The 24291-nt window shown below is 36.3% G+C and overlaps 1 protein-coding gene across 1 annotated transcript in view; it reads left to right on the top strand.

Annotated features, from left to right (window-relative positions):
- The window catches only part of Mmp20 (matrix metallopeptidase 20), a 43584-nt gene that overhangs the window by 17587 nt on the left and 1706 nt on the right, over positions 1-24291 (top strand). The window contains exons 7-9 of the mRNA XM_004870794.4: positions 8289-8425; positions 9451-9607; positions 23359-23462. Of these exons, the coding sequence (XP_004870851.1) occupies positions 8289-8425; positions 9451-9607; positions 23359-23462 (398 nt within the window). The remainder of the gene's footprint in view (positions 1-8288; positions 8426-9450; positions 9608-23358; positions 23463-24291) is intronic.

The raw sequence follows: 24291 nt of genomic DNA, 5'->3' as shown, positions 1-24291 counted from the left end.
TTTTTTAACCAATCTCATACTTATGAGCACCTGTATTATTTCCAATTTTTAAAAATTAGGAACATCCTGAACTAAATCTTCAAGAACAGACAGGTATTTAGTTTTTAAAGGCAAATTAGAGCAGAGCTCAGGAGCCCAGGCTTTCTTCTCTGACTAAGCAGGCTTAAATCTTGGCTCTCCTCTTGCTAAGAAGGTGGCCTTGGGCACTTAACATTCAAGACACATAGAAATTGCACAATAAATGGCAGTTGCTATTTTTAGAAGTGAGAATAAAAAAATATGTACTGTGGCACAAAAGCTTAGAGACAACTTGGGGTATTTAGAAAACCCAGTTGATTTCTTTTTATTTATTCTTACTATTTTTAAATTTTTTAAGACTTATAATCATTGATGTCATTTCTATTGAGTATTATTGTCAACCTAAAATAACAGCAGAAAGAAAGTCTCTCTAAACAAACAGCAAGTTTATTCAGGAATAAGAAGGGGACTGTAATCCAGGACACTTGCTGTAGAAAATCACAAGGGCATCTGAGGAGGTGAGAACAAGGGGAGAAAAATATCTGAAACAAAGTTGATTAGTCACGGAGGCTCATTGCAGAAGCTGGAGATTACTCAATGATAGCACTAATTGTTGCTGGGGAGATGTCTTCATAGAAGCAACTTGTCTGGAATGTTTTTGTGCCGTCAAAGAATTCTTGAAGTAGTTCTTAGCTCTGACACGCAAGCATAAGATCCCCTCCGTTGTGAGCTCCCAGCTCTGCCTTGGTTTGTATCTAACATAGTTGAACATCTTGGCATTGGCAGCTTTCACTTCACTGAAAAATAAACCAAGCAGAATTGATAGGCAATGGCCCAGAGGTGGCAAGCGAGGTATAGGGCAGGAGGAGCTTGGGACACAAGGCTAAGGAGCACTGGCTTCGCCAGACGACAACACTGTCAGACACTGAAAGAGCACGTAGCACTCACTCAGCAATGAAGAAATGCACTAAGCATCGTGTAGAGTGTAGCTTATTCTTTTGGTAAATATCAGTGGTGGCAGTGGAGACAAAAAAGGCAGTGAGGTCAGCAATTTCATTCAATTATAATTCTTTAAGAAGCAAAACCAAACAAATACCTCTCTATCAAACTGTAACATTCATCAGTTGATAATCATAGTCTTGACTATGAATTCTGAGAGTGATAGTGAAATAGAAAGGAGACATAGATGTAAGAAGCATCTAGAAATGAATAATCAGGGGAGGGATTAGAGGGGAGGAGAGGGCTGACTAAGAATGTGATGAGCTATTGTGGTAGGGCAGATAATTCCAAAGAACTAGGAAGAGGCATCAGCAGGGCAGTGGTAAGGACTGGGATTTGCCTCTAACTCACCACAGTCCATGAGCCTCTTTGTCCTCTGTAAAATGAGGGTGTTGTCCTATGAAAACAGTGACTTCAATGTGTTCAGTACTTATTGCACTAAACATTTTGTTATCAAATCCCTGTGAGTTAGAAAGTATTCTCTCTTTATAAGGCAGAGAAGGAATAAGCAGCTTGTTCAGGAGCACATAGCTAGTGACGGTTGAGGCTGGGGTCCACATCTCTGCTGTCACACTCCAGAGCCCATGCTCCTGCCTGCTCTGCAACCTCCAGAGGTGCCATCCAGAGATGGAATTCCATGACTCTATAGCTCTGATCTCCTACTGGCTGTCACCAAAAGTCCCAGCCTGGACAAAGAACAAAGAGTTCTTTTAAATCACAGTTATAATGGCAACCAGGGAGCCACTGATTATGAAAGGGCTCGTGTCTGCTCTCTCCCGCTCATCAGCCTGGAATTCCCCAGACATTTCAAGCTGTGAGAAAATATTCACACAGCTTGTTTCCAAAGCAAGATAGGATGTAATACCTTTTGAAGTCTCCCTGAGGATGCTGGATACTCTGTATAGTGCATATAAGCACGTTCCAATGTTCTAGGGAAGAGAAGAGAGAAATGACTGGATTTGCAGCCATGCTAAAATTATATTTGCTTCTTTCATACTAGTTGGGTTTTACCCAATATACTTTTAAGGATAAAGTCAAGAATATCACAGTCGCATTCAGATTTTAAAAGAATAATAGATTTTACAAATGGAGCAAGCATAATGGTTGATCATGTCCAAATCCTTCCTTTTAAAGATAAGGTAACTAGGCCCAGGTCTCTCAGTACTACAGAGCATCCACTTCAGGCCAGGGCTTCTAACTCCTATTCAGAATCTATCCTATCACTAACAGGGACCATCTGCTGGCTATGAAACAAACTGCTAAGCACTGAATTTTAACTTGAATGAGCATATGCTTTTTGATTGTTACACACTTGAATTAGTAGGAAAAGCATTTCCAGGTTGTCCTCAGACTCTGCCTGCAGATTGGACTACCACCCACATGGAGGATTATTTTCCTCAAAAATAAGTTTACTTTATAAAAATAACTGTTACATTTAAAAAAATACTATATATCTTACAATTTTGTAAAAAAACATTTCTAAGGGTTATGCAAATAGGAATTGACGAGAAAGACAGATGTAAGGGGCATTCTGGAACATTCACCAGCAGAATTGAGACACTAATTTGGCCAGAACAATGGAAAAGAAGAGTCAAAAGAGGAAATAGCCACATGGCTCAGAGTATTATAATGATATTATTTATATCAGAAAAGTAGAGAGGGTTTGTTGGACACATAAAGAAGTCATGTCAGATGTATCCGATTTAAAGTGCTGACAGTTCTAGTGGGATTTTATTTAAATAAGCTAGCTCAGCAAGAGGTGGCAGCTGGAGATCTCATGCACTTTGATTCTCTCACATGGAGAAGGCAGTTAAAGACGTGAGCCTGGGTAACAGATCTGAAGAGAGAATGAAGAGAAAGCAAGGAAATCTAGGGAATGAGCCTCAGAAATGATAACGGTGAGGAAAAGCATTGAATAAAGAGCAGAGTGAGGCAGCATTCTAAAATTAGTAGTAACAACAGCAATAATAATAGCTGACATCTATGATGAGCTCTGAATTATGCTAAGCAGGTTACACACATTTACTCATTTAATCCGCACTGTTATTGTTCCCAGCTGGAATGTTATCCTCAGTCTGCTTGACATCAGACACAAAATCCCTGTGGTAGAACACCAAATAAATCAGGGAAAGGAGGCTTATTTTACTTTTGGAGTTTGTTTTGTTTCAAATGACCAACGGTGGAAAATGCTGCTGAGGTCACCAGAGGACTGAAGAAAAGAGACTGATTGGCCAGGATAATTATGGGATGTGGTCACAGCAGAGGAGTGAGGGTTAGGGCAGGTCAGGAAGAGTTACAGAGCAAATGGGGATGGGGGGTGATGAAAATAGTAGCTATAGATCCACTGGAGAATCTTGTTGCTAATAAAGGGAGTTAAGATAATAGCTGGCAAAGTCAGCACGGTCAAAAGAGGATTTCAAAGATGGGAAATGTTCATGTTTGAAAACATGAAAAAAAGCCATGAAGAAAGAGAAAAGCAAAATTCTATAGGAAGGAGGGACAGTAAAATCTGTAACCACTGTGGTTAGAGCATTTGAATGTCACATTTCCCAGATCTCATGGCTTGAGGAAAACCCCAACAAGTGTTCCTCCTTCATACTTTCCCTGGGGCTGTATCTTTTCTGGCTATAAGGTTGCTTCATTGAAGGTCAGTATATAGTATCGTATTCACTTAGACCAGTTCGCTGATGTGTTAAGAATTTAGACAAAGGACCAAGTGAACTAAGATCTCTGACTCTGTCATTTCTTCTGAACTCTCTCCTTTTGAGTGCGAATGGGGCCTTTTACATCTTCACAGGTTATGACTTATTAATATGGATCCTGACAGGCTCCTCAGGTGGATGTAAACACTCTTAATTTAAGGGCACGCTGTACAGCTTGACTATTTTTAACTCACATAACTGTCTACACCTGGGTTTTTAATTTTATGAGCTGTACTTTTCTTGGGTTCAGTAAAGAGGATGATTCATGGTTGATTTCTTGGCTTCTGAAGCATTCTGAAATATGCAGCCCTGATTAGTGAACCCAAAAAGCAGACGGCTTCTCAGCCAATGTCATGATCACGTGTACCTCAAAATTTCCGGAGAAACAACTTCAGAAGGAAATTTACCTACATCGCCAAACTCCATATTTAAATTTTACATATCATGCATTAATAAATGTGTAGAATAAAAACATTTTAAGAATCTACTAATAATTGTAAGAATAGACCAGTTTATAAAACATTTTCATATGCATTGTGTCAATTGATCATTTGTAGTAACTGTGTAAGGTATTATTCTCTCTCTTATTTGACAGAAGGAAATTGAGTACTCAAAAAATTAAATGACTCACTTATTTGGTGGGGAAAAAGTATCTAAGCATCCCTTGTTTCTTTCATTATGCCATATTACCTGATCTGAGGGGAGTAAGCAGCAATTAAATTGAGAGCATCAGAAAGATAGAAAGAAGAAATCTACCTTTCTCCTGAAAGTAGGAAACAAATTGACAGGAAAATGCCAGGAAACAGAATGGCAGGTCAAAGAGAATGGGGTTGAAGAGGAGAGAAAATGAGGGCAATCATTCAGCTGGGACTGAATTGCCTTGATAGTCCAGCAAATGGGAGGTGAAGGCATCCCTTGGAAAGGGAAGAGTAATGGGGCCAGCTTAGGTGTTGGAAGTGGAGTTGGGTGGGTATAACACAAAAGAACAAAAGTTTACCTCAGTGGTAAAATGTGTACTTTGCATGGTGAAGGGACTGAGTTCGATCCCTAGTACTGGAAAAAAAAAAAAAGATTCAACAATATGTATCAAGATGCACCAGGCACTATGATAAACCCCAGGATAAAAGAATGAGTAATACATGATCTTAAACCCAAAAAGTTCAAAGGACAAGAGCTGCAAGAGGCCAGGGAGAGGTTTTCAATAACTTCATTTCAAATTTGATGAATTAGTTACAATTCTATAGCAAAAGCAAATGAAAATTTCAGAGAATATGAAATGTGCTGATCCAATATTTCCTGCTCAACCCTCTGGCACCCACTTATTGAGGCAACAAATATTTATTAAACCCTGATTATGTGCCAGGTATGTGTTAGCTACTGGGTACACAAAGATCAATAGAGCAGCTAAATATCTAATCATTGGTCTATAATATCAGAAGCTTCATTGTTTTGCCCTCCTTATCAAAGATCACATTACAGACTATTGATGTGATCTGTTTATCTGTTTTTATTACTCAGTCCTAATATATACTGCTGCTGTTCTTTTACAACAAGCTCAGAGGAGGGGTTTTTTTTTAATTATATTTTAAATCCATTTACAGATTATTAGAAGGTTATTTGCTAGGTTTTTTTGTTCAATTTTAATTAATTTTTAGTATGATAAAATACAGTAAAAATATATAATAGCTCTAAATGTACTGTACATTAGCTCTAAAGTTGTAAATTCTCTGAGAATATTTTCTTTTGTTTTATTTCCTACCAGTTGTAATTTTTTTTCTTCATTAATTTATGGAAATTTTCATGATTACAAGTTCCTTTCAGAATTTGTAATGATTTCCATGAGTGATATTTATTTTCATCTTATGCATACAATATATACACTGTGATATATCTATCATAACAGTGCTGAAACTAGTATTTCTTAATTTTGACACTACTGCTATTTTGAGCCAAGTAAGCCCATTATGTTGGGCTGTCCTGACAATGAGGGGATTTAATGGTATTCCTGGTTCTTCTAGCACTGCCCAACTTTAGTTGTGACAACCAAAATTGTCACCAACCATTGCCAAATGTCCCCCAGGGCATGAAATCATATTTAATTGAGAATGACTACTTCAATTTAGCTTTTGTAATCCCCACAGTATCCTAAATCAAGATTTATTTAGTCAGAAATTTAGATTCTACCACCTGTGAAAAATTCCAAAGTATGTTTTGTTTTTTCTGCCCTCTTAATCACTTCTTATATTGAGTGATTGAAGACGTCAGTGTCTCATAAGGGATAGGACCTAATTTTGCCTAGAATTCCTTATTGATATTTAAATGAGAAGTGAAGGAAAGCCCCCTCCCCCTTAAGATGCACAAGGAGAAAGCAGAGGGAAGTTGGCTAACCCTCACCAAACATAATTCAGACAGAGTCTAGTTGTTGGAGGATCTGTTTGCTATGTTCTTCCCACCTTTTCCCCCTGTCCTCATCCTGACCATGACAAACCCTTGAAATGCGCACTCTACTCCTTAGTGCAGTGCCTTGGACAGAGTCAGCATTTCAGCACTATGATTAAATTCCATCAAGTGGAAAACACTTGATCTCAGATTCCTCACCAGGTTCCCAATTAACTCAAGAAACAGTTGCTGAACTCTTTCTGGGAACCTAAAACCATGCTCATTTTGAAGTGATGGAAAGAAAAGAGAAGGGAGAAGTAGTTTCTTTGACCTTCAGAAAAGTCCAGGTCTCATGGGACAAAAACTCAAGTTAAAAACAAAGAAAAATCAGAGATCATAAGACTGAGAATGAGCAAGTAGATGAGACAGAATATGTGATAAAAATCAAGACAGCTGAAGTTTAGTTCAGGTTCTGCCTGCCCCTAACAACCACATGAACTTTGAGCCCATCAGCCTTTCTGGGTCTTAGTTTTCCATCTGGTAATACATGTGTTCCAGATAAGGCTGTTATATTTTGGGTCTGGAGGAAGAAGTGTACCCTAAGTGGACCCTCTCCACCCTGTTTATTGTCCATAGTTGGTGTTCAATTAATGGGAAACTAGGCAAATAATTTATAAAAATGGATAGAATCTATCCATATGAAACTTTAGAGTTTATAATGCACTTTTACATACATTATCTCATTTCATCCTCCTAAAATCTCATGACATTGGCGAGGGAATGATTATTCTCACTTAAGAAATGAAACTAGGTTTGGAGATGCTGAGCAGCACCAGGGCTGGAATTCTAGCCTACATTTTCTGAAACACCATGAGTTTTTTCTTCTGCATCATAACTCTTAGGAAACATGGAGAAATATTTTTCTCTTCTCAATATATCTCTTTGAGATTTTATCATCAATTTAAATTTCCTCACCTGGGATGTTTCACTTACTCCCTAAATGTGGTGAGAAATCCTTTTGCTATGTCGTCAGAGCACCTGAACTTAACTGTATAACACCACTGATCACTGACTCATAATTACCTGGTTATTTATCAGTCTCTACTACCAGACTGAAAACATGTTGAAGAGGGGACCTCGGTCTTATTCAGTGTGTCATCCTTGATATCTACCACAGAACCTCGTGAAGAATGCTCCATAGAAACTCAACATAAGATTTGGGGAGTGTCTAAACTACATGTTGAATGTCAAAACTTTATTACAGTTTATCTGTTTACAAATAATTTTGTCCATTAATTATGGGCTTCTAAGTAGCCAAATAAGCTATACATGTTTTATTTGTTTTATTAATTTTTTATTTTTATTAGTACACATTTGCAGAACATGCGATTTACAATCATCTTGGGGAGTAGGTACATGTATGTAATACATCTTGCTTCTTTTTTTAATCACTTTCCCTTCCCTCCCTCTGCCCTCCCTCCTCCTATATATGTTTTTTTTCCTATACATGTTTTATAAAAAGGGTTTTCATCTCCAAAATGCAGAATGAGCAATATTTACACTGGAAATTCAGCCCAGCACCTTCATGTGTATACTGTGACAATTTTATGAAAATAACATTTGATTAGTGGATGAATACATTGCTAAACCTGAAAATAATATGTATATATTAGGTTTTCTGTTGGCCATCAAACTCAAAGATGCAAATACTTCCAATAGATAATTATAGCAGCAACACTAGAATTTATGATTATTAATGTTTTCCTGTTTCTACAGGAAATAATTAACATCTCCCAAACACAAACATTTGGTTCATTTATACAATATTTATCATGTTCATCTTCTTCTATTTATCTTCTTGAGATTTTTAATTTTTAAAAGGTCAGAACAGGAAATAGAAATTTGTGTCAAATAATATTTGAAAGAGGGGTGCAGAGCTTTACTGGATAGGTCATTAGTGCTATTTCCTTGCAATATCCTTGATGTTTTGAATATCCTTAAATAAATGAAGGAAAGGGAATCACAGAGATGCTAAGACAATGAAAAGGGAGAAGAAACTTCATAGGGCAAAAAAAGAATGTGGGGTTTTTTTTAATACAGCAAAAGAACAGGGGATTTAGCAGTGGCCTCTGAAGTGTGTCTCACAGTCCACAATTTGATCTAAATCAAGCCTTGTTCTTGGTTTCTTAGGATTTTCTGGAGACGGCAGGTTCACTTGTTGGCAGAGATTCGGCCCAGCACCATCACCAGCTCCTTCCCCCAGCTCATGTCCAATGTGGATGCAGCTTATGAAGTGGCTGAGAGGGGTGTTGCTTACTTCTTCAAAGGTACTCTACAGACCCCTCAAAGAAAGAAAAGGCACAAATGCCTGGCCCCATCTATTTGGAATATGTCAGATTGGGTACAAAATGCCACCCTACCCTGTTGTAACAGTGATGGGAATAACGGTGACTATCAACTGTTCTAACCCAGCCTTTGAGTTTAGAGAGGCAGCATACTAAGTGACCATAGTCAAGGAGCCTGAAACCTGGTCCCTGCCCCCTCTGCTGAGAGTGGCATGGCATATTGCACTAAGAGCCTTTAACATTAAATAGTACTCCAGCTGCAGTGCCATGGTCAGAAGAAGCTAGGAGAGGAAGGCACCTGTGACTTCAAGAGGTGGACACTCATGATACCACTCTCTGGCTTTAGCCCTTTATTATTTGAGTGGCTTTGACAAGTTATCTAATTGCCATGAGCTTGATTTCTTCCTCTGCAAAATGATTATAGTAATATCAACCTTGAAGATGTGCTACAATAATAGCTAACCAATCAAAGTTATTCAATACATGATAACTATCAGTTTTTGTTTACATATATTTTTTTTCTTTTTTTGTGGTTCTAGGGACTGAACCCAGTGTCTTTCACATGCTAAGCCAGTGCTCTACCACTGAGCTACAACCCTACCCCTGCTTATATTTTCTTGATACTGAGAGATAAGAGTAAAAGACTTTTACCAATTTAAGTGAGAGTCACAGCATTTGCATGTCACTTGCCTCTTCTCTTACATGGATATATGAAGGTGAAATTATATGATAAATAAAAGGTATCTTGAAAAAAATAAATGTGTTAAATGTAAGGCACAATTGTATTAAGATTACTGCTTTCTTAAGCATAACTAGAGATTTTTCCTACCTGGAAGTTAGAAGTCTGTTGCTGAGTTGAATAGAGACATACATCTCCTATTGGATTTAGCCATGGCAAATATCCCCCATGAACTAGTCCCATTTAGGATCCTGCATAGAAATTTTCATGACTGACATGTATCACTAAGTGGTAGAGAGATTTTATAAACCTTAATTTCTGTTTTCAGGCCCCCACTACTGGATAACAAGAGGATTCCAAATCCAAGGTCCTCCTCGGACTATTTATGACTTTGGGTTCCCAAGGCGTGTGCAGCGAATAGATGCTGCTGTGTATCTCAAGAAACCACAGAAGACCCTTTTCTTTGTGGGAGATGAATACTACAGGTATGGATTTTATCCTTTTATTGTCTAGTTATATTCACTGGAAGGGAAAAAAATCTTTTGCCTAAATGAATGCAAGGCAAGCTTATAATAGGCTTATTGACTCTTCTTGGCCATCTGCAAGATGGCCATCGACTGATCCTTAAAATACAAAACCGTCCAAATGGTAAGTAAAATATTCATTAAATAATCCCATTGTTTGATTTCTAGGACATCAAACATCTTGATCTTTCAAATAAACTAATGAAGTGTACCATGGTGACCAAAAAAAGTAGATATAGCATCTCTAAGTACCTAACTACCCAATAAGGATGCCAATAAGGACTCCACTGTTACATAAGCATAAAGTTCATTCTGTAATTCTCTGTGGTTTGTGAAAAAATGGATGTGGCCCTGAATGTGAAACTCTTTGACAGAAAGTCCGGTGAAAAGAAAAGGCTTTATTGATAAGTCCTTTTACCTAGCATAGAACATTAAGATTCTTATCCAAAGAGGACCTTATATAATATTCATGCCAGTTCTTCAGGGTTTTATTATAAGCAGATCCAAATAAGGTGTGATCTGTCACCCAGATACTTGACACTGGGCTACACCTCATTCACTTACTAGGTTTCAACCCTTAGTTGACTGATTTTGAGGAATGATTGCAGCTCTTTGCCAATCTCCTTCAAAGACCACCCCTATTTCTAAATACTTTTCCCTAGTCTTACTTCTGTCTTTGGCATTATCTGCTTCCCTGAATTTCAAAGCAGAAGCAAAAGCAGATTATAAGTAAATGACTTTGCAAAACATTTTTATACCTATGAGAGGGTGTGGAGGAAATCAGGAGAACACCCAACTTTCATCTAAGAGCTTTCACTTTGTTTTATATCACCTATGTTAAATAACCATTTGTGTGGCATAAAAGAAATTTATAAAAGGGCTGGTGATTTAGCTCAGTGGCAAAGTGCCTGCCTCTCAAGCACAAGGTCCTGAGATTGATCCTTGGTACTGGAAAAAAGAAAGAAAGAAAGAAAGAGAGAAAGAAAGAAAGAAAGAAAGAAAGAAAGAAAGAAAGAAAGAAAGAAAGAAAGAAAGAAAGAAAGAAAGAAAGAAAGAAAGGAGGGAGGGAGGGAGGGAGGGAAGGAGGGAGGGAAGGAAGAAAGAGACCAGGGATTTAGCTCAGTGATGCCATGGCATACCTAGCAAGCTTGAGGTCCTGAGTTCAATACCAAAAAAAAAGAAAGAAGGAAGGAAAGAAAGAAAGAAGTAAAGAAAGAGAGAAAGAAACTTATAAAAAGCACACTTTGTCATCTTCCACCTGACTCATTATCTTCCCCAATTTGAAGCTAAGAAAGTAATATAACTGAAGCACAGATATATTTCAGGAGAATGAAACTTTTATTTTTTAAAAAAGAATTTCAAACAAATGTGAACTCTGCTGACTTTTCTCATCCACTAAGGTCCCTGGAAGCATTGCTCAAAGTGTCTTGGGCTATCATGAGCTGTCACTTCCAGGTCAACATTCAAACCACTAAGCTAGTTATTTTTCTGCCAGACCTTCCTATCTAAAACATAATCGAGAAATTCATTAGCTGAGTCACTAGTAACTGCTGAGTGATGATTGTATTGTAAAAGGCTGTCTTTAAAATAAGGAGGCTATAATCACAGTGCTTATGTGCAGGAAATAGGTATTGAGATTCCCATTAGGGGAAATGAGATATAGATGATATTAAGATTCCATCATAGATATTCAGGGAATGAGATGGAGGGATGCACATATAAGCGTGTATGTGGGAGTGTTAAGACATTTGCATGAGGATAATTCAGGCAATTTCTCAAAGAATATTACAGGCTGATTCTCATTGGGGGGATTATCCACTATCACGTGAGCTCTCTTCTCCACTTATTCCCTGATCTTTGGACTAATCTGTGCCTTCGAGTACCCTCTGTAAAGCATGTACTGCCACCCAGGTTGGTTTGAGGCTTCACAGCTAACAAAAGAGGATAGAGATGATGAGGGTAGAGATTTAAAATTCTCTGTATATTGGAGTTTGGGGAAGGAGAGTGTCTCTGATTTTAATGTCTGAACCCCCAGAGGAAATAATCCTGTACCTATCCAGCTGGGTCCCTGTGAATGTCTGTTAAGAAGGACTTTTCAGCAATCTAGATAAAAGGAGTCATTAAAAAGTTGATCTAGGACATTAACCCAAATGTCAAGGAGCTCATATTACTTGTTAGTAAAGTAAAGCACAGTAAGCATTTTTAACCCTCCCAGTGTGGTAAGTGGCACAGTGCACACAGACACTCAACACAGTACATGGTGTATAATAGCTGCTCAAAAAGAATAAATGTTCAGTGATAGTGGGAGTCTATATGGTAATTAAATAATTGCCATAGTAAAAGCTGCGATAGTTTACAAATGATTGCTTAAACCTCAGTATTCCTCCTGGCAGCAATCCAAAGAATTGGTCAAAAAGAAATTCCTTTTGAATACTGCTTTTGGCAAAGTATAGACAATCCTTTCAGGAGTAAGAATCTTCTACTCACACACTCCAATACATGCACTGTTTAATGCACAAATAGCCCAACCTATAGTTCAAATGCAAGACTGTCACATCAGCCCTACTAAGGCCATAACCCCTCCTGAATTCTGCACACCAAGCTTTTCAGGGCCTCACATGTATGACAACTTGTTGTCATGTGAAGTCTAGTGTTAGTTTTGCGGTTAGCTGCTGGTAATAGACAGCAATTTAAGTATAGCTAAAACACACAAGGATTTGGTTTTCATGTATGTAAAAATGTCTGAAGTTCAACAGACTTAGAGCCAAATTGTGGGTCTGAGGTCAGTGGAGGCCCAAATTCCTTCTAACATTTTGCCCCCTTGTTCTTGTCAGATGGCTTCCACTCTCCTGGTTGCCTCCTGATGTAAGGTGGCCAGTATATACATCTCTGTTCTAAGCAGAAAAGAGGAGGAAGCTGGAGGGGAAGGGCAAAGGAGACAGGTGAAGTTTTATATAAGTACATGACCATCCTGAAAAACATAGACGCCCACAAGCTTCAAGTCATGGAATCAGAATCTTTCTATCTTGACTTGTACTGAGAGTGTGTTAGTTCTTACTTTCCTTAGTCACATCTTGGCTTCTTCTTTAGTCCTGATGCTAGTTCAGTCTGTGACATAAACAAAATAAAAATATGCTTATTATCAGAAAATTGCTCTATGAGCTCCTACAATTTATAGGATTTAGACCCAGCTTCAGTGAGTACAACACATGAGAAAATAATTAAAGAACTTCCTCTGTACAGGATTGAGAGGTGACTTGGGGCCAGTAGGTGTCATGTCATGTAGTAGTAACACAGAGAACCATACCATACGGTGAACTTCAGAAGGAGGCTTGATCATGTTGATGCCATGGTATTGTACATTACCAAGTGACATATCAGTTAAACTCTGCCAACAGGGGCTGCTTCTTCACATATACATTTGTTTTTATTTTTCTCTTTTATCTATCCAGCAGGCATAATGCTTCAGTCAGTTTTTCTTTCTCTACATTACTTCCACCATCTGTGGCTAATTTCTCCTGTTAAACATTCTCTCTCACCTACCTATAGCAAAGCACTGGCTATATCCAGGGGAGTATGGGATGCCATTACTTTCATCATTCTTTATGATGGAGAGTCAGTGACCTTTACTTCTCAGTGTTATCAACTGTAAAATGGAAGTAGGAATAGTACCTACCCTATGGTGTTAAATTTGAGAAAAGTATGAACTGCCTGTCACATAGTAATCACTCAATTCATGTTATCAATGATGAGAGTAAATAAATTATCAAAATCTAAGAGCCAAAGTGCTCTAATAGAACACTGTTTTAGGGACCAAAACAGCCAACTCTAGCAAAGCTATGGGGAAAGAATTCTCAGAGGAAGTGATGACTGTGTTCCATTTTAAGAATTGTGTGGGAGTTTCCTAGGCAGAGGGTGGGTGAGGTGGGTGGATTCCAGGCAGAGAGAGCAGTTGAAGCAAAAGCACTGAGGCACAAAATAGCCTGTGATCATGGGGAAAACCTCAAGCACTCATTATGACTAAGGTTCAGGCTAAAGGAGAGATGCAGCCCAAGGGAAGCAAAATACATAGAGATTACATAGGTCTAGGACTTTCTAGGAAGAGCCCTATTTATTCTGCAGAAAAGAGGTACATGTTTAAGTATCTTGAATAAGAGACTACCTCAGTATAATTTTGTGTTATAAAATATAACTGTGGTGGCAATATGACTGGAGTAGAGGTTACATGACTGGAAACCAGGTAAATTAGAACAGAAGGCAGCGAAAAGCTCAAAGAAAAAGTTTTCAATCAAGAATCCTATATCTAGCACAACTATCTTTTAAATATAAAGAGAAACAAGAACATTTTCAGATAAGCAAATTAAGAAATTTTGTTGCTTGCACATTTGCCTTACAAGAAATACCTAAGGAAATTTTTTAGGCTGAAACCAAAGGACCCCAGAGAATAATTCAAACCCACCCACACAGAAAACAGAGAATACTAACCAACATAATTATGTAATCATAACATATTATAAATGCACATTTCTTCTTTTTCTTAGATGATTTAAAAGTCAATTATATAAAACAGTATGCGTACAATTGTATTGGTGGGGCTACTATGTAGAAATACAGTATATTTGCCAGCAGCCCGGAGCAGGTAGGGAGGAGCAGAACTGTATAAGGAAATAAAACCAGATGGTAACTCAAATTCACAAAACAAAAGAAGAGAATCAGACATGGTAAACAAGAAGGATAATATAACAAAAGTCACAAATATATACTTGCTCTCTTCTTTGAACTTCTTTAAAAAACATTATATACAACTATAATTATACAAATTATTTTGGGGCTTGTAGCATACATAGATTATAGTGTGTATAGCAATGAAACTACAAGGGGAGGGGAAGGAAAGAGCTATTTAGGAATAACATTTCTGAATCTCATTAGAATTAAATTAGTATGAATTCAAAGCAGACTTTTGTAAGCTAAGATGTATGGTGAGACTTATAGCAACCACTAACAAAATAATTTAACCAAATGTAGTGAATGTAATCATAAAGGAAAATGTTATGTTAGAAATTCTCACTAATACAAAAGAAATAAATAAGGAGGAATGGAGAGAACAGAAGACATGAGACACAGGGGAAACACAAAGTAATACAGAAGACATCACCCACTTTTATCAGTAATATCAAATATAAATGGATGAAACCAATCAAACAGTAGCCGTTATCAGACTGGATGTTTAAAAATAAGAAGATTCAACTGCAGCTGTCTACAAGAGACACATTTTAGTTTCAAAGATCCAACTAGTTGAAAGTAAGAAGATGGAAAATATGTCATGCAAATAACAACTGAAAGAAATCTCTCTCTCTTTTTTTTTTTTTCTTTTTGGTACTGGGCATCAAACTCAGGTCCTTCCACTTGCGAAGCAGGAAGCGGAACCATTGAGCTAAATCCCCAGCCCAACTGTAAGAAATCTTAAGTGGCTAAACTCAGGGATTATATCAGACAAAACAAACTTTAAAATTAAAAATGTTATTAAGGATAAAAAGGGGCATTTTATAATGACATAAGGATAAATCTATCATGAAGACAACAATTTGAAACATATATGAATCTAACAACAGAGCTCCCAAAATTTATGAAGCAAAAAATACAAATGAAGAGAGAAATGAACAGTACAGCTGGAATAGCCAGACTTCAATACTTTACTTTTAATAATAATATAGAACAAATAGGTCAACAAAAAGAAAAAGTATTCCAAACCAACAGACATCAACAAACAAGAAAAGAGTACACAGTTTTCTCAAGTGCCATGGAATATTCTCCAGGATAGATGGCATGCTAGCCCACAAGTTTTAATAAATTTAAGGCAATTGAAGTCATACAGAGTGTCTTCACTAATCACAATGGCATAAAGTTAGAAATCAATATAGAAGGAAAACTGAAAAATGTATAAATACTTATAAAACTGGAAAAGGTTAAAGAAGAAGTCACAACAGATATGAAAATATTAAGAAATAAATAAAAATTAAAATGCAATATATCAGAACTTGTGGGATACAGTGAAAACAATCTCAGAAGGAAACTTATAACTGTAAATGCCTACATTAAGAAAGAACAAAGATCTCAAATCAATAACTTTTTACTTTAGTACATTGGAAAATCCACAGAAAATTATAACTAAACTAAGCAGAAAGCAGGAAATAATAATGATTACAGTGGAAACAAATGGAATAGAGAATAAATTTGAGATCAACAAAACTGACATATTTGTTACTATAGTGACCAAATGAAAAAGAGAAAACTTAAATTACTAAAATCAGAAATGATAGAGGGTACATTACTACTGACCTTACAGAAATAAAAAGCTTATGAACAAGTACTATAAATAAACACCAATAAATTAGATAATTTAAATAAAGTGGACAAATTCCTAGAAAAATACAAACTAGTGAAACTGAATGAGGAAGAAATACTCTGCATGGACCTAAAATAAATAGAGATTGAATTAGCAATCAGAAACTATCCCCAAAGAAAATCTCAAGCACCAATGGTTTCAGTGGTGATTTCTACTAATATATTTAAAGAAAAACAAATACTAATTTTTCACAAACTTCTCAAAAAATATGAAAGAGAAAGCTGCCTAACTCAGGGTTTGAAGCTAGCATTCATTACCCTGATACCAAAATCAGGCAAAGACATAGTAAAAAAATAAATCCTCAGATCAGTATCTATTGTTGACTATGGATTACAAAATATTCCAAAAATACTAGTGAACAAAATGTAGCAACATATAAAAGTTATACACACAGACAATATGAAATGTTTTCCAAAAATATGACTGCTTTAACATTCAGAAAGCAAAAAATGTGAGCACTATATCAATAGAATAAGAAATAAAACTACATGATCATCTCAGGTGGTACAGAAAAGGCATTTGGCAAAATCTAACAGCATTTTATGATTTAGAAAGAAAACACCCAACAAACTAGGAATAAAAAGAAACTTTCAAGACTGGGATGTAGCTCAGCGGCACAGCACCTGCCTGGCAAGCTCGAGGCTCTGAGTTCAATTCCCGGTACCAAAAAAAAAAAAAAGAGAAACTTTCAATCTGATAAATAGCATCTATGGAAAATCCACAGCTGATACCATACTCAGTGGTGATTGGTTGCCTTCCTCACTAAGATTAGGAACAAACCAAAGTTTCCACTCTTACCACTCCCTTTCAAGGTTTACTGGAGGTTCTAATCAGGGCAATTAAGCAAGAATAACTGAAATAAATATCATCTAGATAAGAAAGTAAGCAAAACATTTTTATCAGCTTATGATAACATCTTTTAATACAAAATCCTAAGGAATAACCTAAAAATTTATTAGAACAAATGAGTTCAGCAAGGTTGCAACATGAGTTCAGAATACAAAGATCAATTTTATTTCTATATACCTCAGTGAATAATTTAAGAAACCAATTAATTTATAATAGCATTAAAAAGATGAAAGTTCTTTAAATAAATTTAACAAAAGAAGTGGAAAACTTATTATTCTGAAAACTACAAAATATTGTTGAAAGACATGAAGACCTAAATGGCAAGATAATTCAAGTTCATGGATAAGAAACCTTAATATTTTTAAGGTAGCAATACTTCCCAAATTAATCAGAACACCACTGGCTTTTTTTGTACAACTTGACAAAATTTTCTTAAAATTCATAGGGAAATTCAGAGGACCTTAAGCAGTCAAAATATCTTGAAAAGGAAAAATAATTTTGAGAACTTATACTTCCTGATTTCAAACTTATTTTTAAAAAGTAAAGAAAATAGAATGATACTGGCAGAAGGATAGACATACATATCAGTAGAATAAAATTTAGAGTCCAAAAATAAATCTATGTGTCTATGGCCAATTAGTTTTTTGAAAGGTGCTAAAGCCATTCACTGAGGGAAATGATAGTCTCTTCAACACATTGTACCAGGACAAATGAAGAGCCATATATAAAAGCACGGAGTTGGACCCTTACCACACATCATATATGAAAATTAACTCAAAATTAAGCAAACATCTTAAATGTTTAAGTGCTAAAACTATAAAATTCTTAAAGGAAAATGTAGAGATAAATCCCAGTGACCTTGGATTTATCACTGGGTACTTGGATATGACAAAAATAAGCACAAGCCAAAAGGAAAAATTAGGCAAATTGGATTTCATTAAAATTAAAAATGTCTTCCCTTCAAAGGACACTGTCAAGAAAGTGAGATGACAAAGTTGGGAGTGGGAGAAAATATTTGTAAGTCATATATCTGACAGAGTTTGTATCTAGAATAAAGGACCCATAATTCAATTAATAAAAAGACAAAAAAAAGTTAAAATATGGGCAAAGGACCCATGGCCAATATACATATGGAAAAACGCTCAGCATTGATAGTCATCGGGTAAATGCAAGTCAAAACCAGAATTAGATACTACTTTATACCAACTAGGAAGCTATATTCAAAAAGTCAAATAATTATAAGTATTGTTTTGTGGAGAAATCAGAACCCCATACAATTGCTGATGGGGCTGTAAATTAGTGCAGCAATATTGGAAAACAGTGTCTTATTACTCAAAAAGTTAATACAGAATTATCATTTGGTCCAGGATTCCACTCATAGGTATATATACCTAAGAGAAATAAAAACATATGTACACATGAAAACCACAAATATTCATAGAAGCATTATTCACAGTAGCCCAGTGGTGTGGGAAAACTCAATTTCCATCGTGTTGAATCAATATATAAAATGTGGTAAGATCATGCAGTGGCCATAAAAATGAAGTGCTGGTACATGCTACAATACTGATGAATCTGAAAGATTATCCTAAGTGAAAAAAGTCAATCACAAAAAACACATATGATTCCATTTATATGAAATGTCCAGAATAGACAAGTTGACAGAGACAAAAAGTAAATTAGTGATTGCCTAAGACTGCATGGGCTGGAAAGGCATGGGCAATGAGGAGGGGAAGTTGAAGATGAATAACTAAAAGGCATAAGCTTTCTCTTTGGAGTGATGGCAGTGTTCTAAAATGGACTGTTTTGATAACAACATGATTCTGCTAATATAGTTTTTTAATTGAATTGTTAAATAAAAGAGAGAAGAAAAATATACTGCAATAAGCCTGCCAGAGATGATGAGTTAGACAGTAAAGGATAGATTTGACTGCTTTTCACACAGGAAGAAACTTAGATCTTGGTGATTGACTAGTTGGGGGTCATTTTTTAACATACTGTTTTATTTTGTTTTGTGATGCTAGGAACACAGTTCAGGGCCTCACACATGTTAAGCAATATCTCAACATCTCCACTGACATATATCCCCAGCCTGGATGTCATATCTTGGATTTAGATTCTGACATTTTTCAAAATAATCAAACTTAAGAAGTACTGCAGAATTAGGGAAATAAAAAGGAGTTCTATTTTGGGCAGTTCTAGTTTGACATGATGGTGAGATCCATGAGAGAAAATGTCCAGAAGAGAGCTGGACATAGAGGTCTTATGCTCAGAAAGAACTCAGGCTGGAAAGATCAATTGAGAATTCACCATCTACCAGGTAGAACTGTCCCCCTGAGATATGAGGCTGCCCATCAAGAAGGGGTCCAAGGACAGCATGTGAAGTTTGTTATGGAAAACATTGAAAATAAGAAAGGGAGAGAAATTTACCTAGTGGTCAATGCTTGCAACATCTTTTGATAGCAATTTAGTATTGTTTTCTTCTTTTTATTTCTCCAGAGTTTTCATCATCTTTAAGTATTTAAGAATACAATTTTGTATTCTGACCTTTTTTCACTCAGTGTTATAGCATAGATATTTTTCCATGTTGTTATAAATCCTTCGTTCAAGAATCTCCTTACAGTTGTTTTCTTCACAGGATCTCATTTCCTGACTTGTCTGGGGTGATACCTGGCCTCTTCTCAACTCTACTGTTTTTCTTTTGATACAGGAGATGAAATATGAAAATATTATATCTCCCAATCTGTTAGCTGTCTGATACGCTGAGTTCATGTTCTCTAAAAATTGAATAGGGGCCAGGGATTTAGCTCAGTGGTTTTGTCACCTGCTGCACAAGCACAAGGACCCGAGTTCGATCCCCAGTACCAAAAACATAAATAAATAAAAATTTAAAAATAAAAATAAATAAAAATTGAAGAATGAATTCTAGGAACAATGGAGGTTAAGAGTAGGAAAATATTTATTGAGAGGATAGCTCCAGGAGAGGACCAGAATGGGTAGTCAGGGACCCCACTTTACAGAGGAGTTTTATAGAGCAAAACTCACTTGGGTACAAAGGTTACAAGTATAGTCACTTAATAGTGATCCAATGGGGAAACAAGTCTCATAGCAATGGTGCATGGAAAGGACAAAGATTTTTTGTAGGAAATGATGGGTCCAGAGGTCTATGTCACCCACCAGGGTGATTAATGTCTATCTAGACTTCATTAGGCCCAGTGTTTATCTTTTGAGGAAGTATGCAAGCCTGGTCATTTCATCTTTATCATGAGCCCTGGTCTCCAATAGATGTGTCTCCAGCCATAGCTGTGATGTGTTTTTAGCTTTGTCCTGAGTCTCTCAAGGACCTATCCCTATCTGACTGCCTATAATATTTTTACCTAATTTAGCTATCTATATAATACTTTCATTCTGGATCACCCTGGCCCCCACCTTTCCTCAGTGTAGATCACAAAAGCCCCTTCCTCCATGAAAGCCATGTGATTCCTGGCTAGAATTGATTATTATCTTCAAGGGGGAATTTGAGGTTTTTCTTTCCATTGTCCCTCCTGATTCAGACTAGAAGGATCACCTTAAAGAAACTTCCTGAACACATCTTAGATACTTTATCAATAAGTTCCCCTTATTGCCATCCTTTCTCACATTCTCTTTTAGTCCTTCAGCAGACTCAGCTCTCCATTTAGTCCTTCAAAGGAGGCAGAATGGATTCAGACCATTGACATATGATAGAAAATCATCACAATTGAAACACTGAAAATGCCTAATAAATCTAATTTCTAAGCATGTATTTTAGTTTAAACAAATATACAGTTTACCAAAACCCTAAAACCTTAGATTACAAATATGGAGAGTGAGATAATATGTCTGAAAAATATCAGATATCATTATGATATTACTAACAAACTTTAACTGGTTTAAGTGAGCAACAATTTATTTACTATCTATACCCCCTTTTTTTTGGTACTGGGGATCAAACTTGGGACCTTGCACTTGCTAGGCAGGTGGCAGCACCACTGAGCTAGATCCCCGGCCCTATCTATACCCTTTAATCAACATTAAATGATAAAAAAAAATTGCTCATAAAGGAAATATAGTTGCAAATCAATATTTTTAGTTTGATAGTTAGACTTCACAAACAAGACCTCAAAGACAAGAAAATATATCCAATGATTTTAGCAACTACCTAATGTACAGTAGGTTATAAATAAAAATATTTCTTTAATATTCAGATTTAGCCAATATGTATTGATATCTTACCATGTATCAGGAATCTTGCTAGGTATTTTCTTCTATTCTCTTGTATTACCTCACTCATCCATCTGCCTTCTCCACAATATTAAGAAATAAATATTGTTAGCTTTGTTTAATAGCTTAAAAAAAATGTGTTTCAGGGAAGTTACCTAATTGGCTCATGATCACACAGCTAAAAAGTTGAACTGAAGCTACATTTCATGCCCTTTAAATCTAAATTTACCACATATATTTACACATATATTTACCACACATATTTATTCTTCAATTCTCTTCACCATTTATTTATTGTCAGTTAAAATGCCCATGATTCTAATCTGTCAGGTAATTTCTTTTCTTTTATAATCTTGGCCAAATCCTCAACACCAGTAGATGCTTTTCCTCACCTGGTTTTCTGGACCATCTCCAACATGTTCTAGCCCTCTCTTTTCTACTTCCTCTCAACCTTGTCTAGCACTGCAAAATTTTATCTGATGAAGTGTGTTTAAAGATTAAAAGGAAACACAAAAGAAAGATTAAAGATTAAACTCATTGTTGACTTAGGATCCCAGATCAAATCTCAAAGTTCATTCAACCTCATACTATCAAGTCAGAGCTAATAGTTCTTGGGGACAAAATAAACCACAGGGTCTTATGAGTGGGACCTGTCCTGGGTGCCACATGAGCCAAGCATGTGATATGTGTGTATATAAATTGCCCTCATGGCCACTATTTTCCTGATGAGAAAACCAGGCTTCAAAGTTCAGATCATATTCTCCTGATCACAGAGCCAACCAATAGCAGAATCAGAAACTCAAACCCAGAACCATCTGAAATGATGTGTTGTGCTTGCTGTTCTAAACAGAAATCCCCAAATATCTGTCCACAAAGGGCTAGGACACCTCAAAGTTTTCACCAGGTCATGGCAAAATAAGAACAACACCACAATATTATAAATGTGATTGGCACGTTCTGTATGAGCATAGAGACAGACTGTTGCCAAGAACTGTCTTTTACTCTGAGTTTATGTCTTTTCCGCCTTTTTGATGATAAAGTCTATCTTCTTTGTGAAATCATAATGAAGACAGATAGTAATAGTTTTTGATAGTTTGAGCAATGTTCTTATTTGATAAATTGAGGAGTAGTTAATCTTGTGTCAGGTATGTAGGCCCCTGACTTCCTAATGTCTACATAGAAGGTTTAAATAAAATATTAATATGTTATAGTAACTATATTGAAATGTTAGGGGAATTACTTTCCATTCCTAACCCTAACACTCTGAGAAGCAGCTCAAAAAAAAAAAAAAAAACAAACAAAAAAAAAAAGAGCCCTAGTCAATTTCAGCCTGAATACTTTCTCAAAGTTTGACTCCTGCTAAATATCATGAGATTTGTGTCCCCTGACCTATGAAATCATAGCCATATGAAAAACATATCTCAGGAGATGGCAGGTGTGACCTGCTGCCACAGGAAACTACCCAGTAGCCCAGAAAAAAAATTATCTGACCTTTGGGTGGAAAAGGAATGAGGTGTGCACCTGGGAATGTCCCCATGTGGAACTCTGTGCTAACAAAGAAGGGACTTTCTTATGTGTTAAATGAAGTCTTACCAAAGAGGTAGGAGTCATCTTTGCTTAATGATGAGTTCATATAGTCATGTTGATTCATGCAAGTTACAGTCTTCTTTACAAGATATAACTAGATCACAAAAAGATGTGTTAATATTGATCCAGAAAAAGAAAGCTAATTTACCCTTTGGTCAGTCATGTACTCTTTCCAGGAAACAAAAGTAGTGAAATTCAATTAAACTGACTGAAAAGGCACTTTACAGAATCACTTATTACTGATTATAGAATCACTTATTACACTTATTACAGAATCACTTATCACAGAATCACTTATTACAGATTATTAATGATTCTTATTTACTGATTGCTCTCACATTCATTTATTAATTCCATATACATTGTTTGTTCAACCTTTTCTCCATGGGTATGTACACCAACCCCATGAATAAAACTCCCTATAAAAGGCTTTGTTTAGTTAGCTAAGAAACTCATATATAAGTGTGTGTATATGTGTGTGTACAGAGAGAGACAGACAGGAAGACAGACAGACATCTAAAATAAGTCATAAGTCAGACCTGGATAAATATAGCTGACTATCACACTGTCATCTACAATCAACAAAAACTTTGTATTACTTTTATTTATAAAATAATATGTCTTCCAGCTATGATGAACGAAAAAGGAAAATGGAAAAAGACTACCCAAAGAGTACTGAAGAAGAATTTTCAGGCGTACATGGACAAATAGATGCTGCTGTAGAATTAAATGGTGAGTGTTTCCACCAAAAGTTTTCTTTGTGGAAATTTTAACAAAATTTGGGCTTTGCTTTAACACAACAAAATATATTTCCAAGTGGGAGTCAGTATTTCTTATATTTGGCTCTGGACCCTCTTATAAGTTTCGCTAACTAGATTAATTACTAGAAAGAGGAATTATAAAAGGTCTGCCATTATGTTTCTCTCTTTTCTGGTAGAAAGTTTTAAAAATACAAGCTGGGAGTGGTGGTGCATGCCTGTAAACCCAGCATTATGGGAAGCTGGGGCAGGAGGATTGCCAAATTCATGCCCAGCTTGGACAAGCAAAACCCTGTCTCAAAAAAAAAAAAAAAAAGCTGGGGTCTAGCCCAATGTAAAGACCCTGGATTCAATCCCAAGTACCAAAAAGGAAAAATAAAAGTTCAGCTTCCTTCCATTAGTCAGCTAGATCACAAAGCCCACACAATATAAGAATAAGCCCACACAATATATCAATAAGCTTCTTCATCTTTTAAAAATAGTCTTGAGATTGTGGGGAGAAAATAAAATGAGATAGACATCATCTCAACCTTCCCAGTGCCTTTTTCCTATCACCAAACTCTTAAAACTCAACACATAGTTAGGAAAGTAAAATTAAACTGAGTTGGATAAATTTAATTGAATCTTCAGAATGAGTCAGTCAACATGTTCTTCTTGAGTATATAGCATATAGCTGGACACTGTTCAGAAACACAAAGACAGGTCCAGACATGGCCTCTGCTGTCATGGAATGGTGAACTTCTTGGGGAAATGTGCAGCCACCCAAAACAGGTAAAATTAGTGGAAAACATGATAATATATAA

Source organism: Heterocephalus glaber, unplaced genomic scaffold (assembly GCF_053883595.1).
Source record: "Heterocephalus glaber isolate CG9 unplaced genomic scaffold, H.glaber_assembly_v1.0 deba00001429, whole genome shotgun sequence".
Classification (NCBI taxonomy): domain Eukaryota; kingdom Metazoa; phylum Chordata; class Mammalia; order Rodentia; family Bathyergidae; genus Heterocephalus; species Heterocephalus glaber.
The sequence above is the reverse complement of the archived record's forward strand: the minus strand, read 5'-3'. Positions and strand labels throughout refer to the sequence as shown.